Source organism: Coffea arabica, chromosome 4c, assembly GCF_036785885.1.
Source record: "Coffea arabica cultivar ET-39 chromosome 4c, Coffea Arabica ET-39 HiFi, whole genome shotgun sequence".
Taxonomy (NCBI): domain Eukaryota; kingdom Viridiplantae; phylum Streptophyta; class Magnoliopsida; order Gentianales; family Rubiaceae; genus Coffea; species Coffea arabica.
The window spans coordinates 2,716,485-2,732,738 of record NC_092316.1 but is presented as its reverse complement, the minus strand read 5'-3'; the positions used below and the strand labels follow the sequence as shown (position 1 = coordinate 2,732,738).

At 38.3% G+C, this 16,254-nt stretch overlaps 3 protein-coding genes across 4 annotated transcripts; 2 read left to right on the top strand and 1 right to left on the bottom strand.

Moving 5' to 3' along the window:
- Positions 1 to 4,150: 4,150 nt before the first annotated feature.
- LOC113739588 (F-box/kelch-repeat protein At1g80440-like) lies at positions 4,151 to 5,667 on the top strand. Its single transcript, XM_027266855.2, has one exon. The coding sequence runs from the start codon at positions 4,435 to 4,437 to the stop codon at positions 5,503 to 5,505; it is 1,071 nt and encodes a 356-aa protein (XP_027122656.1). The 5' UTR covers positions 4,151 to 4,434; the 3' UTR covers positions 5,506 to 5,667.
- A 319-nt stretch (positions 5,668 to 5,986) lies between these two features.
- On the bottom strand, positions 5,987 to 11,125 carry LOC113739587 (uncharacterized). Of its 2 annotated transcripts, XM_027266853.2 has the most exons (6): positions 10,775 to 11,125; positions 10,522 to 10,639; positions 9,082 to 10,191; positions 7,649 to 8,508; positions 6,927 to 6,983; positions 5,987 to 6,391 (listed from the first exon to the last, which is right to left on the bottom strand). In XM_027266853.2, the coding sequence occupies exons 3-6, from the start codon at positions 10,049 to 10,051 to the stop codon at positions 6,146 to 6,148; spliced, it is 2,133 nt and encodes a 710-aa protein (XP_027122654.1). In that variant the 5' UTR covers positions 10,052 to 10,191; positions 10,522 to 10,639; positions 10,775 to 11,125; the 3' UTR covers positions 5,987 to 6,145. The 2 variants fall into 2 exon arrangements, with proteins under 2 accessions (XP_027122654.1, XP_071901542.1); XM_072045441.1 differs by lacking the exons at positions 10,522 to 10,639; positions 10,775 to 11,125 and having other exon boundaries at positions 9,082 to 10,493.
- Positions 11,126 to 13,610: 2,485 nt separating this feature from the next.
- On the top strand, positions 13,611 to 14,824 carry LOC113740050 (uncharacterized). The gene is made up of 2 exons (XM_027267537.1): positions 13,611 to 14,312; positions 14,510 to 14,824. Exons 1-2 carry the CDS (start codon positions 13,611 to 13,613, stop codon positions 14,822 to 14,824), a joined length of 1,017 nt encoding a protein of 338 aa, XP_027123338.1.
- Positions 14,825 to 16,254: the final 1,430 nt, after the last annotated feature.

Here is a 16,254-nt window from a genome sequence, read left to right as displayed (position 1 = left end):
AAAGCCGTGCAACTACAATATTATAGTAAGGCACTTAAATTGTTCCAAACAAATGGTGGACCAAACACCAACTAAAAATGAATTAAAAGTTTGATTTTAGTCTGACATTCTCTAAACAATTCAATTATAATTTGATTTCGAGAAGGCCAATAAACACATCAAAACAAGAGTTTTGTATTTTCTTTTGTACCTATTCTGTGATGTGATCTTACGAAATGAAAAAAAAAAAAGTGGCTAAAATTTTTTTAGCAATTTGTTTAAATGAAATTTTTTTTTGTGTGTGTGTTTATATTGAGAATGACAAATTCCTATTTTTCACATAACGAAAAATGTTTCAAATAAAATTGAGCAGTCCACTAATTTTACATGGAATACAGTTTGAATAAAAATGTGGGGTCATTACTTGTTTAATTCGCGTTATTTTATTCGTTAAAGACCAACTAATTCGGCCGTCGGTCCGGCCTGTGACAAAATTCTTCCTCTGTTGACTTGCTGCTAGAGGAATTATTACATTGTAGTAAACTTTAATACTACTAAGAAGAATGGTACGATAGACATCACCTCACAATGGGCTTCTTACTACAATGTAATAATTTTACATAGAATTAGTAATCCAATCTTGTGTTATCCCACGAATCACACGAGCCTCCTGTAATGCATTAACTTTGCCTAACTTACAACGGAATTAGACATTTATTACATTGCAAATGCCTGTTCTCGATATCATTTTCCAAATTTTTAGGTCATTGTGGAAATGCTAATGACATCACGGAGCAAAGGCTATTTGTTCTCTATTTCAAGGGCATATTTATATGGTTGATATTTGGACTATCGTCACATTTAGCATCATTCCCATTTTATCAAGCATCTCTGCTTACCGTTTTATCGTTGGTTGGAACTTTGATGCCTTTCCTGCCTGATTCAGGTAATTTTGCCTTCGTTGTAATCTCGAATTGACTTCAATCTGTTGAAAAAATTTTAAATTCCTGACATGGCCTTGTCTCTTAAGAATATGGCAAGACACCATGTTGTTGAAAGGTTAAATTGAATTTATCCGTATTTGATAGAGGGAGTTACGTTAGCCAGCTACTCCTAATGGTGGATTAAACTGTCATGAGAAAAGTCTTGCCCTCTCTGTCTTGAGTCAATTGCTGGGCATTAAAGATATATACCTACTGGTTGGTAGACCAAAACACATATTGTTTAGGCACAAAATTGAACTTTATTGAAGGAATTTGAGAGATTAATGATGAGATGATGAAGAGAGGGATGATTAGGAAGAGAAGAAATTGAAGAAAATTAGGTGAAAATCAAAAATAAAAGAAATGAAGAAAATTGGAGTCTTGATCTTGACTTGAGTCGACTATAGGTTGCAACTATCCAATTAACACTGCGTATCATAAAACATTGGATAGTAAAGATATGTGTATCAATAAAACTTTTGACTTGAGTCGACTATAGGTTGCAGCTATCTAATTAATACTACGTATCACAAAACATTGAACGGTAAAGATATGTGTATCAATAAAACTTTTTTTTTTTTTGTGTGTGTCAATAAAACATTGGATGGTGCTAGTTACAAAAGAGGACAGCCGTGTTAATATCTACCTGTGTACTCTCATCTAGCCACAGGGGAAAGCTTGAATCCCATCTAACATGAGAAATTAGCTGCAGAGTCATTAGAGCAAGATTATGAGCCTATCTATTCCTTGTCCTATATACAAAAGAGAAGGTACAGTGAACAAATATCTCACTCAGCATTAATATCCTCTAGAAGAGTCGCTATGGTGGGGACTTCCTAATTCGTTACTTATACTTTGTCTATGATATTTTTGTAGTGTGATTAAATCTCAATCTGTTGCCATCCTGCCTCATTAGCCATGATTAGGGCCATCCTTATAGCATCACCTTCCTCTACTATTGCATAACCTTTATATTGTTTTTGTATCTCCCAAGCTCTGTGACCACTTTTCTAGTCTAATTCCTTGCTACAATGCTCGATCCTGTTCTGATCATACTTGGTGAGATAGCTGCATTTGTATTGATCTTGATTGTTCCTTCAAGTGGAGGAGTCCACCGTCGTCATGGCGAATTCGCTTTATCCGGTATCAAGCGGGGGCTACGAGCAAAACCACTCACTTTGAGCCTTTTCTATGACTGATCTATATAGTCTGTAGCCATTAAACTGATACTCATTTCTTGACTTCCGGATTTGCCATGGTATGCTGGCTGTTAAGGTAATATGATCTTGTCCTTGCTGTCTGGCATTTCACTGAAAATAATCCCTCTCACCATCTCCAAAAGTTACCTCTTAAATCCCCCGGTCTATCCTACATTGAAATTGGGAATTGTGAAGAAACTATACTGGCAATTAATCATGATTCACCCGGGAGTAAATTGAAAAATTAAAGAATAACTGGTGAGTGATGTTGAATTCGTCATTTGGGACTGCTGGGCACAATATGAAAATACATCGACTTCTTTACGGGCCGAAAGCAATGGTCAATAAAAATTTATGAAAGTTTCCACTCTCATCATTTCACGTAATGGCGCTGCTGTACTTGAATACTACTGCCATATCAATCCGGTCAGCTCCTGAAGAGAGTGATTGATATTCCCTTTCGCAGTTCCAAAACGGCAAACATGGAATGGAATCCCCAGATTAATGTCCCCACAGCTTTAATAAGTGGTACTACAGTACTACTAAACTGCTGGTATTTGTCTGCTCCAGCCTCCAGCTTAAAGTGCACTAGAATAATGGTGAAGACCACGGGCAAGGCTTGAAGATTTTGACCCCCACAATTATATTATATTATTCGTAACGTTCACGCAATAGGTAGGAAGAAGTAGACAAATCATACCTTAGACTTAAAGGCCATCCCGCATCCGGGACGGGACCTCCGCAGAAACAAAAGAAGGAATATGACTTACTTACTTGACCGCTGAGGCAGGCAGATTACATTTAACTAGCTGTTTAAAACGTACTATCACTTAACCAAAGTCTATTATTATTAACTGTCTGGTCAAAGTCAAACAGAAAAAACCAGGAATAAAAGTTCAAAAAGAGCCTTCAAGAACCACGTCTAGGGATGGCAATGGGGACGGGTGCCCGCCCCGCGGGGGGCTCACGGGGAGGGGGTTGGGGCGGGGGAGGGGGGAAATTTTTTCCCCCCACTTAGAAACGGGGCAGGGGGCTGGGGTATACTCCCCCGCCCCATCCCCCGTCCCGTCACCCACAAAAAAAAATATATATATATATATATATAAATGACTATATATTATATGTAAGTTAATTAGTTATAAACTTATGATAATGATATTATTAGTTAGATGTATTATATAATGTATATTAGTTTATGTAATATAATTGATAATATCAATTATATGAATAATTATACATGTCTACTAATAGAATTTATTAATTAGTTATACTAAATTTACTAATACATTTATACTAAATTTCTAATTACACTTAATAGAATAACACTTTTTTCTCAAAAAAAAGCACAAACACAATGATGAATTAGTGATTGCATTTGTACTAAAAGTGAAAATTTGACTATTTTAGTTATATTTATTTCATCATATTGGATTGTATTCAAATAACTTCTGTTTGATTGTTTTTATGAGTTTCAATTGTAAAATTACAATGAATAATAATTTGGTGATGTGTTGATATTTTAGTACTTGATTATTTATTAAAATTTAATTATAATAAAATTTTATTAACCCGCGGGAAAAGCGGGGCAAGGCGGGGCGGGGGGAGTGGGAGGCGGGGGACGGGGGGAACTAATAGGCAACGGGGCGGGGGACGGGGGAGGGGTTCCCCACCCCAACCCCGCCCCGTTGCCATCCCTCCACGTCGACACAAACTAATCCCAATTAAAACAAAGGTTAATTAGTACCGTACAGACGGGCCAATTGGATTGCAAGGCTATGGTCTGCGGGTCTCCGGTCTCGGGTTGAAAATATATATTCCCATAGAATAATACGAGACCATGAATCAGGATATTTGATGATGCTGCTGCTGCTGCTGCTACAGCTATAGCTATACTGTGGATCTGATCATTTGTCCCTGTCCTTCTAGAAGAATTTGTAGCCCAGATTTGGTATTGTCCCCATCCTTCCTTTTTCCCTTGGCAGAATCACACGCCACTTCCTCTTGTCTATAAAGAGTAGCAATACCCACTTCTACAAAAAAACAACGTTGTGACGGTCCAGTTCCCTGCACAATCATTCATCATCCATCCTCCTCAACATCTCTCCACCTTCTAGAAAGGCTTCAACTTTATTCTGCCTTTCACTTTTCTTTTTCTTTTTTTTCAATCTGCGTCAAAAAAAACTAACAAACTCCACTTTCCACTATTTATAAAAGCCCGTCTCTGCTTTCCAAATCCTACAACAACCATATTATCATCAAGCAAAACAAAAAATATGGGGCTTCTTCCGGGTCTTCCAGATGATGTCGGACTCGAATGTCTTGTACGTGTCCCCTACGATCATTTCTCCTCTGTTGCATCCGTGTGTAAGAGTTGGAAGCTTCAGATTCAGCAGCCTGAGTTTATGCGCCGAAGGAAAGCCGCGGGCTGTACAAGCACGGTCATTGTCATGGCCCAAGCGCATTTCGACCCGACCCGAAAATCCGGATCCGTGAAGCTGCCCGCCACCCCGGTTTACAGGCTCACCCTTTGTGAACCCGAAAACGGTTACTGGACTGAGCTTCCACCGGTGCCCGGATACACCGAGGGGTTGCCTATGTTTTGCCAGCTTGTCGGGGTGGGGTTGAACTTGGTGGTCATGGGCGGGTGGAACCCAGATACATGGGAGGTTTCTAACGCTGTTTTTGTCTATAGTTTTTCTACTGCTTCGTGGCGGCGGGGGGCTGACATGCCAGGTTGCCGGAGATCATTCTTTGCATGTGCGTCGGATCTTAAGCGGACGGTGTTTGTCGCCGGCGGGCACGATGATGAAAAGAATGCATTGAGCTCAGCTCTGGCGTATGACGTGGCAAAGGATAAGTGGGTACAATTGCCTGACATGGCAATGGAACGTGATGAGTCAAAGGGAGCTTTCCAAGGTGGCAAGTTCCATGTCATCGGTGGCTACCATACAAACATGCAAGGTAGATTCACAACAAGTGCAGAATCGTTTGATCTTTCTACTTGCCAATGGGATCCAGTCCAAAATGACTTCTTGGATATTGCCACGTGTCCCCGGACCTGTGTTGGTGGCGCCGGAGATGGGAGATTGCTTATGTGTCGAGATGCTGACGTGGCAATTCTTCAGAATTCCAAATGGCAAGCTGTGACTCAGCTTCCGGCAGACATAAGGAACGTATCGTATGTGACAGCGTGGCAGGGGAATCTACTTTTGATAGGCTCTCCCAGATTCAGTGAGCCCCACAAGATTTACATGTTGGACTTGCAGAGTTACACGTGGACAAAGGTTGAGACACGAGACGGTTTCTCTGGCCATGTTCAGTCAGGCTGCTGTCTACAAATGTGAGCATTTGCCACTGCTGATTATTAGTGTTGCTTGCAGAAGAGATGACTGTATATATGCTATAAAGAGATTTTTGTTTCTACTAGCGCCCGAGTTTTGTTTAGTACCGCACCTTAAGTCTTCCCTAACAACAAAAAGTTCTGCATATTTGATGGTTCTCTCCAAGATCAGGCATTAATCGTATTCTCTAGATGTTTTAACTTTGAAGCCTCAGATAGGCTGAATAGGCAGCCCCGAGCAGCGGGTAGCCAAATTGCATCATGTAGCCGCTAAGATACCTGCTGCAAACCTTCCTCTAATCCTCTGGAGATGATGCAAATTTTCCGTTGTATCATTTGAATCCAAAATCTACTGAAAAGACGCCTCAAATGAGAGATAAAAATGGAAAGTGAGTAAATACACTTCGATGGTTTTTCCATGTGCCATTTGGAGGTAAAGATTTATCTCATGGCATTAGCCATATAACATCACTTGAATGGCTTGATTTACTCGTCAATCCGTTTTTGAATTGATCCCAAAAGCACCTCGCAGGAATGGATGATAATACAATCATTACAATAAATCGTTTGTGGGGCTACAGATTTCCTGTGTAAGATTCTATATGCCTAATGGTCAAAAAAATGAAGATAAACTCTAGCGTGTGCTATTTTATCCTCATGCAGCTGTAGAGGACCTCTCCAAATTTCTTGAACAGGTGTTTCTTCAAGTACATTTTTTCCACTTTCTTTCTTCCTTCTGTTCCCATTTGCTTTCTTGCCGATGGATTCTCAAGCAAGTACTGAATATCTTTGGCGAGAACTTGAGCCCCTGGACGCCCCAAAGGATGGAGAAGACCAGTTACGTTGTGTTCAACAATCTCCTTTGTGCCTCCAGAATCAGTGCCCAGCACCTGTAACACAAGATGAAGTCAGTACTTGAAAGTAATTGTCAAATTCATTTTCGCCGGCATGAACACTTTCTTGATTCTTTCTTTAATTCTCCTAGTCACTTTCAAAGGATGCCCAGCGATTTGTTCCTGATAAAAGGCTTCTTATACTTAACTATCACCCCCTTGATCCCCAAGGAAGCAGGGATAGAAAGGTTACTTGCTTTAAAGCCAATAAATAAGTCACAGCCATGCAAATGGTCTTTCTATGTGCTAAATATTTTTAATTGCTTGTGTTCATATCTACTTGCCAAAGCATTTGACATTACCATATAACATGTTTCAATCGAAATCCCAACCTGAGAAAACTCACACATATTCCATTGGCAGGTAAGATTTGATTGCATAAGTAAGAAACTAGAAGCATGTATAATAGATCATCATTTCGTTCCATTTCTATAATTGTGCGCTTGACTGCAGTGTTTCAAATATCCAAGTACTCGAAGAGTGAAAATAGCAAATCAATGGAGGCAGGGAAAGAAAAATTCTGTGTTCATACCGGAAGACCAAATGCCATTGCTTCAACAGTTACTCTTCCAAAAGTTTCTCCAAGTCCCTGCATACATTTACACAAGGTCAAATTTTAAGATAAACATGAGACCACCTTCAAGTTAAAACCGTGAACAGACTAAATTATAATTGCATCTCTTTCACTAGGAGGACGCATGCAGAAAAGAGACATTCACATTATTGTTACTACAAGGACTGTAACAGTTATCTGAACGTTATTCACTCAGAAAAATTAAGGAAAGACAAAACTAGGCAATTGAAACCTTTAAGGGAAATGGAGGAGTAGAAGAATATCTATCATGCTAATTAAAGCAGCATAGTAATACCATAAGTGCTTTCTAGACCAGATTTATTCCCAAAAAAACACATCATCTTCAAATTTTTAAAGGTGATAATGGCCCAATAAAAACATTTTTGGAAACTTCAGCTGAATTTTATCTAGGTATGAGAAACATTTCAAAAATAAATAAGGGATAGACAGTTCTACAAAGAAATGGTTGAGGCCCATAAACCGGTCCAAACATGGACGTAATCGTATAGGGATTCCAGATGGGCAGTGAATCTAAGTTCACTTGAGAATTTTAGAGTAGATAACAAATCAATCAATCACCATAATGGAAGAAACTTGGGATTAAATTACTTGAATATACACAGAAACTTCAGTTGGGTTTGCATGCAAACTGGACTAAAGTGATCTATGAAGATGATTACCTGGGCATTCATCACATATACATCTGCTGCAGCATAGAGAGATGCCACACGCGTGGTTGCTGGAGTCCATAGTACTGATTTAGATAAGTTCGTGTGATGAGATAGAAATTCGAGAAGTGTTTTAACATAAGTCACTTTATTGCTCTTGGATCCTACTGAACCAATAAGAATCTTGAGCCTCTGTTTCTGCTTTGTTTCACCATTAGCCAACAGTTTCCTCAGACTGTAATCACCATAAAGTGTTGTGGCATAATGTGTAGGAAGAGTGTTCTCTCTTGATCTAAACTTTGCCGAGTATCCCTCAGAATGGAATAACTCAGATGAGGATTCTCCAATTTTGAGCCCCTCTTGAAGAAGAGTCCTTGCATGATAATTTCGACCTCTCTTAACTGAACCTTTGATTGTGGAACTGTTCACAGCCATGCGTTGTTCAACCACCATGTGTGCTGATTCAAGAAGCAAGAATTGACCTTTTCCAGGGTTAATACTACTTAAAGACACCACAAGCATGTCATCATCTGTCAATCCCATCTCCTTTCTTACTGAACTTCTCAATAGCTGCCTCTTTTCCAGCATCTTCTCAGTGCTAAATGCTGGAGTATTGAGTGAGCAAGAAATGCCAGCCACAAAAGCCAGTTCATCATTAACAGAAAGGGGGATGAGTTCAGGCGGAGACTTTAACTTGATCTTTTCTTCCTCACACCAGGCTAGCCACTGTTTAGACTGCAACTCTGACAGGAAAATAAGCCTTTTCACATGGTTGAGGGCAAGCTTTGCACGATCAAAGTACTCCCGCCTGTTTTCCATGATCCACCAAGCAATTTGACTGGCACCAAGGACAGTATGTTCTCTGTATTTTTCTGCAATTACAGTAACAATCATCAATTGTAATCTGCACCAGAAAAAGAAACAAGAGAATGTGTACTTCTGGGAAGGGGGAAAAATAAGATACATTTTCAGCTTTTTAGACGGTTAGAAAAGGTAAAGAAAGGACATAACTTTGTTCAGAAATAAAATACAGGAAGGAAGATGAAAAGGGAAAGAGACATCGCATTAGTTTTGCTTTCCCTCCAATTTTTCTCCTTGCATTTCCTTTGAGATCCCATGAGCTAAACCGCCTAAGAGTTGCATCAGTATTAGACAGTTAGGAAAAAAAATCTTATGCTAAATCATACTGAAAGGTGATACTGCCCATTTCTAGCAAGTTAAATTTATTCAAGTTTACTTCCAAGTGTTTTGCTATTAAGAATCCACTTGGTAGTTATGCAAATTGCAAGTAAAAATGATAAACACAGAGAAAACCAGAGGTGCAAAACATATCTAAATGAAGCAGAAAGGTTGTTAAACAAGTTGTACAAGAACAAACAAGTGGACTTAAGAAGTATGGACTTGTAGCATTCATATATAACCAACATAGCAGGAATAGTGCTCACCGATCCATGATGCAGAAACTGCCGACCCTGCAATGATGAGATCAGCTTTCATGGCAGTTTTGAAGCTAAGATCCAATTTGTCCTCGAGCACTTTGATCTTCCTTCTAGCAAGCTCTGGCATCAATCCACCCCTCTTGCTAAGAACAACCACAGAAACTGTGGCCCCACAGCTCAAAAGCTCTGTTGCCAACTCCATCATTGCAAGTGGAGCTCCAGTCATCGAAAGCTCATGGAATATCAAAACAAACTTTCTAGACCAAACTAGACGTGCAAACTGACCCTTTCTGTTGCAGGTTCCTAACCGCTTTTCGGGAGTCCATTCCAGGATACCGTCTTCTATTGAGCCAAATGGACCCACTATCAGGCCATAAGTAGAATTTAGCATAGGAATTTCCACTTCCTGCACATCAACTTCAGATTCTTGGACCTCTACAACTTCTTTCTGCTTAACTCGGGACTTGTTACGTGAACCACGTCTTGATCTCTTTCTGCTCTTCTTCAAAGATACACTCTTACGACTTGGATTAGCATTCCCACTTTTGGCCATAATTGCATCTGAAATTCTCGAAAGGGACTGGTTTTTAGATAGCACAGCCTTAGAATCAAGATAATCATCAGTTTCAATCAGATCTCGGCGATCCTTTGGCATCACCTCAGTCTTTTCATTCTGTGGTTTGAGTTCATTTATTTCATCGGTCCCATTGCCACCAAACATCCCTTCCTTGTTGTCCCCATGAGCCCACCTAGACTGAATATAAAATCCGCCGTAGGTCCAAAGGGTGATCAAAAGCAGCCAAAGCACTATCCTGTTGTTTCTGAAATATTGACTACTAATTCCACCTCTGCGTGGAGTACGCCCAGAGCCAACTCTCCTAAATGAAGGGGAACCTCTTGGAGTTGATTTTCCAGATAACGTAGATTTCAAGCCACCTGGTCTCAACGACCACAATCTACCATTGCTTTCCTCCATCACTCAAATTGTAGTCCACAAGCAACCCCAGTCCTTGTTAAACATCACTTCTACAGAATCAATCCATCAAATCCGACAAATTATACAGTAAGCAAATCCAGGATCAGCAGTCATCCCTTTAACCACTTAGCTTCTTAAATCTACCATAGAAAGTGACGCACAGTCTTTTAGTTCCAGTCTATAAACTCAAAGTACGCATCATAGATTACCTTCCTTCGTATCTCATACTGAAGTAGAAATATAAAACATTTAAAACTTCAAGTCCACGAATTATAAGAGTTTATTCCCACTGCATCCAATGGGAAGTTACCGAAATTGTCAAATCCTAAATTAGGACGGTTGCAAGGGCAGCACTGACAAGGAAAGTCAAGCAGTAGAATTGTTCGACTTTCTACTTGAATAAATGGTAAAAAAAAAAAAAAACAGGGGTAAAGGAAGTGAAATAACTGAATTCAAGCCCTAGGAATTACCGTAATTCAAATTATATAAGAATTGAAGGGAGAAACGCTAGCTGGAAGTTGAGATTCAAATCCCCAACTTCTAAGTCAAAAGCGAGCGAGCTAGGAAGTGATCTACTTCACTTGGAACCTGAAAATGCGGAATTTGTATCAACAGCATGCCATTCTTCCCTCTCGGTAACTAGAAATATAATTGTGCAGCTTCAATCTTAAAAAAAATTAAATAAGTTCCAGTAATTAACAAAAAGCAAATTCGAGATCTTACTTAGAATTTTCACAGAGGAACTGAAAGAATGCGGAGTTCGATACAGGTACCGACATACATTGCTCATCCGTCACGAAGCTTTCCAGAAAGAGAGAATGAACCGAGGTAGGAATGAATTAGGGAAACCAAAAAAAATAAATTTTATCAGTAAATGCTGTGAGTTGAGTAGTGACAAGAAGTAAGCTAAGACATGAGGTGAAGTCTGAGGGCGGAGAGAGAAGTTTGGGGGAAGAAGGAAGATGGCACGTGATCTGCTAATTATAGCAGTGCTTAACCGGTTAATTGTACTTTTTTTCAAGTTTTAGCTCCCCGTTGAACTTTCATTTCAATTACTAGTAACTTAAATTGGGATTGGGTTAAACTAACGAATGATGCAACTCTAGAAAAAAGAAATATTGGGGATTTTCATGTATTTTTATGTTGTGAATTCATTTTATCTCTCCGAGAAATTTACATAAAAAAAATATACAACTGCAAAGCAAATAACTAAAATTAAGGTTTCAAAAATTAGAAATTCTAAATTTTAATTTTTCATTTTTACTCTCTTCTTGCTTCTTAAATTCCATCTATCCACCACCTCCTGTTGGTATTTTTTTAAAAAAAAAAAAAAAAAAAAAAAAAAGATAGCTTCTTGATTGAAGAATTTGAAGCATTGACTATTTTGCTAACAAAAAAAAAAAAAAAAAAAAAAGAGGAAGAAGAATTGCGTGTTAGTCCCATAAACTTACGAAGCTTTGCTTATCATCGGTTTTAATTTATTTCGTGATAAGTGACAGTACTACATTGCTTATGGGAAAGGCTAAACCTTATCAGCTGAAATATAAAAATGATTTCTCCCATGTCAATATGAGAGATTCTCATATTGCATTTAATCATTGTGATTGTTAACAAGTCTCATCTGCAGCAAACGTCATCTTATTTGTTGGGAATCGGTGACCAGCCCATATTATATTAGTATATTATATTACGTCCACCACCGGCGTATTTAATTACGCCCACTATTCCTGCGGAAAGTCATCCGATTATATGGCATACCGATAAGGGAGAACTGCACAAGTAATCCCTCACATATTATAAATGTGAAAATTTAGTCTCTCAGATTGAAAATAATTAATTTTAATCCTTAGCAAATAAAAAATGATCAATTTAAGTCCCTTTTCACCTTTCCGACTGATTTTTGCGAGGCAATATCTCACGCGCACACCATTTGACCAACTTTTCAAGGGTAAAAATGTCAAACCATTTATCTGTTGACCAAAATCAAAATGTAAATGACGAATACTTTCCAAAAAAAATCTCCATTTTGATACTAACTCACCGTTCCATCTCCGTTCCTCTCAACCCAAAAAGAAATTTAATTATCACTACCCAGCAGTGGACTGATTTTGATGAAAAGAAGCGTTGGTGATTAAAGCGAAGAAGAAACAAGCGTACCAGAGTGATGGACGAAAAAAACATTCAATGAATCCCGAATTACAGTATGTATTTCTAAACCCTACACTGTAAAATTTATGGAATGATGTCAGATACTGTGTGAATAGTTTAAATACATTTGCAATAAACATGATTTGTGCAGTTAAGAAGTATTATTATATTGATTAGGGTTGCTGGTGGTCTATTTTATGTATTAAATTGTTGTAAGTACATGTGGTCCCTTGTATTGTGTTGTGTTGTCGCTTTACATAGATGAGCGATCGGTCCCAAAATAATTTTTTTGTTGTTAACTGTCTCCTAAATGGTTGGCAGATGGTATGAATCGATTTTCCATTAAGGTCCACTATAAAGGTGAATTCACTGAGTTGCCGAACAAAGAATACCGTGAGGATAGTGTAAAAATTGTTGACTATTGCAATCCTAACAGATGGTCTATATGTACACTTGATAGGGTTGCAGAAAAACTAAGTTATCCCGAGTTTAGTGTAATATACTATTATTTAATACCCGGAAACAGCATGCAGGATGGGTTAGTGTATGTGTTATGTGAAGATGTTGTTCAAGATCTGGTTAGAGACGGAGTGAAATATGATTTAGTTGATGTATACTTTGTGCACTTAAAAACCTACTCCATAAGTGAATATGAAGCTGGACCATGTAAACCAAAAGAGAGGACTGATCCTAAGGAAAATCAACAGGGTGGTAAGGTGCATGAAAAATCTTCTGATGTAGAAGAAATAGTGATGACTAATATTCCTGTAACTCAATCTGAAAATGAGGGTGAAAAGGATAGCATAGCTGCTGGTGAGTCTGGAGCTAATAAACACATAGAGGAAGCAGCTATAAGAGAGAAGAATTTAGGTGAAATGCTTTCAGAAGTTGACATTAGAGTTGCTGATAAAGGAGATAATGCAGTAGATATAGGAGGGCTGATCAGAATTTTAAAAAAGAACAAGATGGGACAAACTCAGAAGTACAGAATGCAGGAAAAAATGCACATTCTATTAGCAAATCACCAAAAGAGAAATCATTAAAGAAAAAATCTTTAACAAATAATGAGCAGGCTAAAAAAGTTGAGAGAAATAAGAAGAGTAAGAATGAGACACATGTTGAGGAAGATGATGAACCTGGTGATGGTGACAAATTCATTGATAGTGACTATGAGTTTAGTGATGAAGAAGACATAGTAAAATCTGTTAAAGACAGAAAAGCTGAATAAGAGAAAATTATCAAAAATTATAAATCAAATAAGGGTATAAAGGAGAGAACATGTCAAGTGAAGGGTGTTGAGATGGAAGAAGATGCTACTGACTCAGATGAATTTGATAATTGGTGTGACTCAGAAGAAGAAGATTAGCCAAGAAAAAGAGCTAAGTTTTCAAAATTTAACCCTGAAACTGATATGGTCGATCCCAAATTTGAGGTTGAACAGATTTTTACTTGTAAGCAATTGTTCATAAAGGCATGCAAGAGCCATAGAGTGGTTCACGGAAGGAAGATAAAGTTCAGTAAAAATGATGGCAAAAGAGCTATGGCTTATTACAAGGACTATAGCTGGAAAGTTTCTACAGCTGTTATGCTAGACAAAAAGATTTTTCAAATCAAGAGCATACAAGGTGAACACAGTTATGGGAGGACATTTGACCACAGACTAGCAAATTTAACTTTTCTGGTTGATAGATATAAAAAGGAGCTGGCTGTTATGGCTGACATGAAGGTGAGTACACTCACAGACAAAGTGAAGACTAATGTTAATGTCAATATCTCTAGGTGGCAAGCTTATAGAACCAAGAAAAAGACAAAAAATTTTGTTAATGGTGAACATGAAATCCAATATAACAAACTAAAAAACTATTGTAGGGAAGTAAAGAGGGCTAATTCTCACTCAAATGTTTTCATGACCACTGTTGAAGATGATGAGGGAGAAGATAGGTTTGAGAGGTTGTATATTTGTCTTAATGCATGCAAGACAGGCTTTTTAAGCGGTTGTAGGCCTGTTGTCGGGTTAGATGGCTGCCATCTTAGAGGACCTCACAGCAGTGTGTTGCTTACAGCTATAGGAATTGACCCCAATAATCAATTGTATCCCATTGCCTATGCTGTGGTGGAAATAGAAAATAAGCTGACTTGAAAATGGTTCGTGGGTGAATTGCTGAATAACCTCCAAATAAGAGATGAAAATCATTGGACAATTATTACTGATAAACAAAAGGTATGTTAGTGTATTTTTCTGGGGTTTTTTTAAGCTGAGTTTGCTAGTTTTAATTTGATAATCTATTTTCACTTTTTTATTTGTTGAAGGGACTGATTCAATCTATTCAAGAGTTGCTTTCAGATGTGGAGTATAGGACGTGTGTGAGACACATGTACAATAACTTTAAAAAACTACATGGTGGTTTGACATTAAATGAGAGAATTTGGGTACTTGCAAGAGCTCCTTACAAAAATCTGTTCAAGGCTTTGATGGAAGTTTTGAAAGCAGTTGATGAGGGTGCACTTCAATGGTTGCTTGACAACACAACACCGCAGCAATGGTCCAAAACTTACTTCAGAACCTCCCCTAAATGTGACATTTTATTGAATAATCTTTGGAGAGTTTCAACTCCAGCATTTTAGAAACAAGGGAGAGGCCTATACTAGGTATGTTAGAAACAAAACGACTTTATTTAATGGTTAGAATAGAGAATAAGAGGGAGTAGATGAAGAAGTATACATGAAAGGCATGTCCCAAAATTTTTAAAAAGTTGGAAAAGGTAAAAACAGCTTCTAATGCATGCATAGCTACACCTTCAGGGGACTGAAATTATGATGTGAGATGTATGTATGGGGATAGGTACACTGTGAATTTGGCTAGCAGAACTTGTAGTTGTAGAAGGTGAAAACTAAATGGCATTCCTTGTGCTCATGCAATAAGTGTCATTGCTTTGACAAAAGAGCCTCCCGAGAACTTTGTTCATGAATGCTACTCAAAAGAGGCCTATATGAGGGCATATAGGCCCATAATATATCCTCTCAATGGTGAGCATTTGTGGAAGAATTTGAAACAGGGGCTTGTTTTGCCACCTGAAACCATCAAGCTTCCTGGCCAGCCAAAGAAGATAAGAAGGAGATAACCAGATGAGCCACCAGCTACAACAACTTCTCAAGAACAAACAAAGAGACTGTCTAGAGTTGATCTAATGGATTATAAGTGCAGAAAATGTAAACAGAATTACCACAATAGTAGGAAGTGTCCAAGTAGTCATGATCAAGGAAATGTCCAGCAACAAGTTACTGTGGTTACAAGTAGTTCTTAGCCAAAACAGCAGACTCCTAACATTGTGAATCCTGGTGCAAACAAGCAGTCCCAATCTCAGCAGTCCCAAATTCAGCAGTCCCAAACTCAGCAGTCCCAACCTCAGCATTCCCAAAAAGATTACCGGCCTCAAAATGCTACTCCTATTGCAAACAAGCAGTCCAATTTCACACCTGAAACAGTTTTTGGTGCAAGTGGCTTGGAGACTGATACAAGTGACCAAGTCTTGTTTGATCTCATCAGTCAAATTCCAGATCAACTCACAACAAGTCAACCATCTACTCCAACATGACAACAAAGAATGCACCATCTCCAGTTCATGTTTCTCTATTTGTTCATACTAATAATAGCATGTTGACTCCTTTCTATACTATTATTTACTTGAATTTCTGGTTGCCAATTGTCAGGGTAAGAAAATCAAGTACAGATGTGGTATATGTTGAAGATTTCAACACACTCGAAGTAGTTGTGATTCAAAATTGGCCTCTCTCTATAGGAGACACCTATGGGAACCACATGGATTGACTGTAAGTATTGTCTACTACATGCATAATCTAAAGAAGACTGCAAAGATATCTACTTCTAAAAGTGTTGCAAAGATGGCTCAAAAGGCCTAGATGACTACAGCATGTTATTGCAAAAAAGGATGACTGCAAAAGATATTTACTTCTGAAAGTGCTACAAATGGATTATTTTTCACCTTTTTGCCTTATATTCGACTTCAGCGGACTTTTTTTTGGAGCAATGGAAT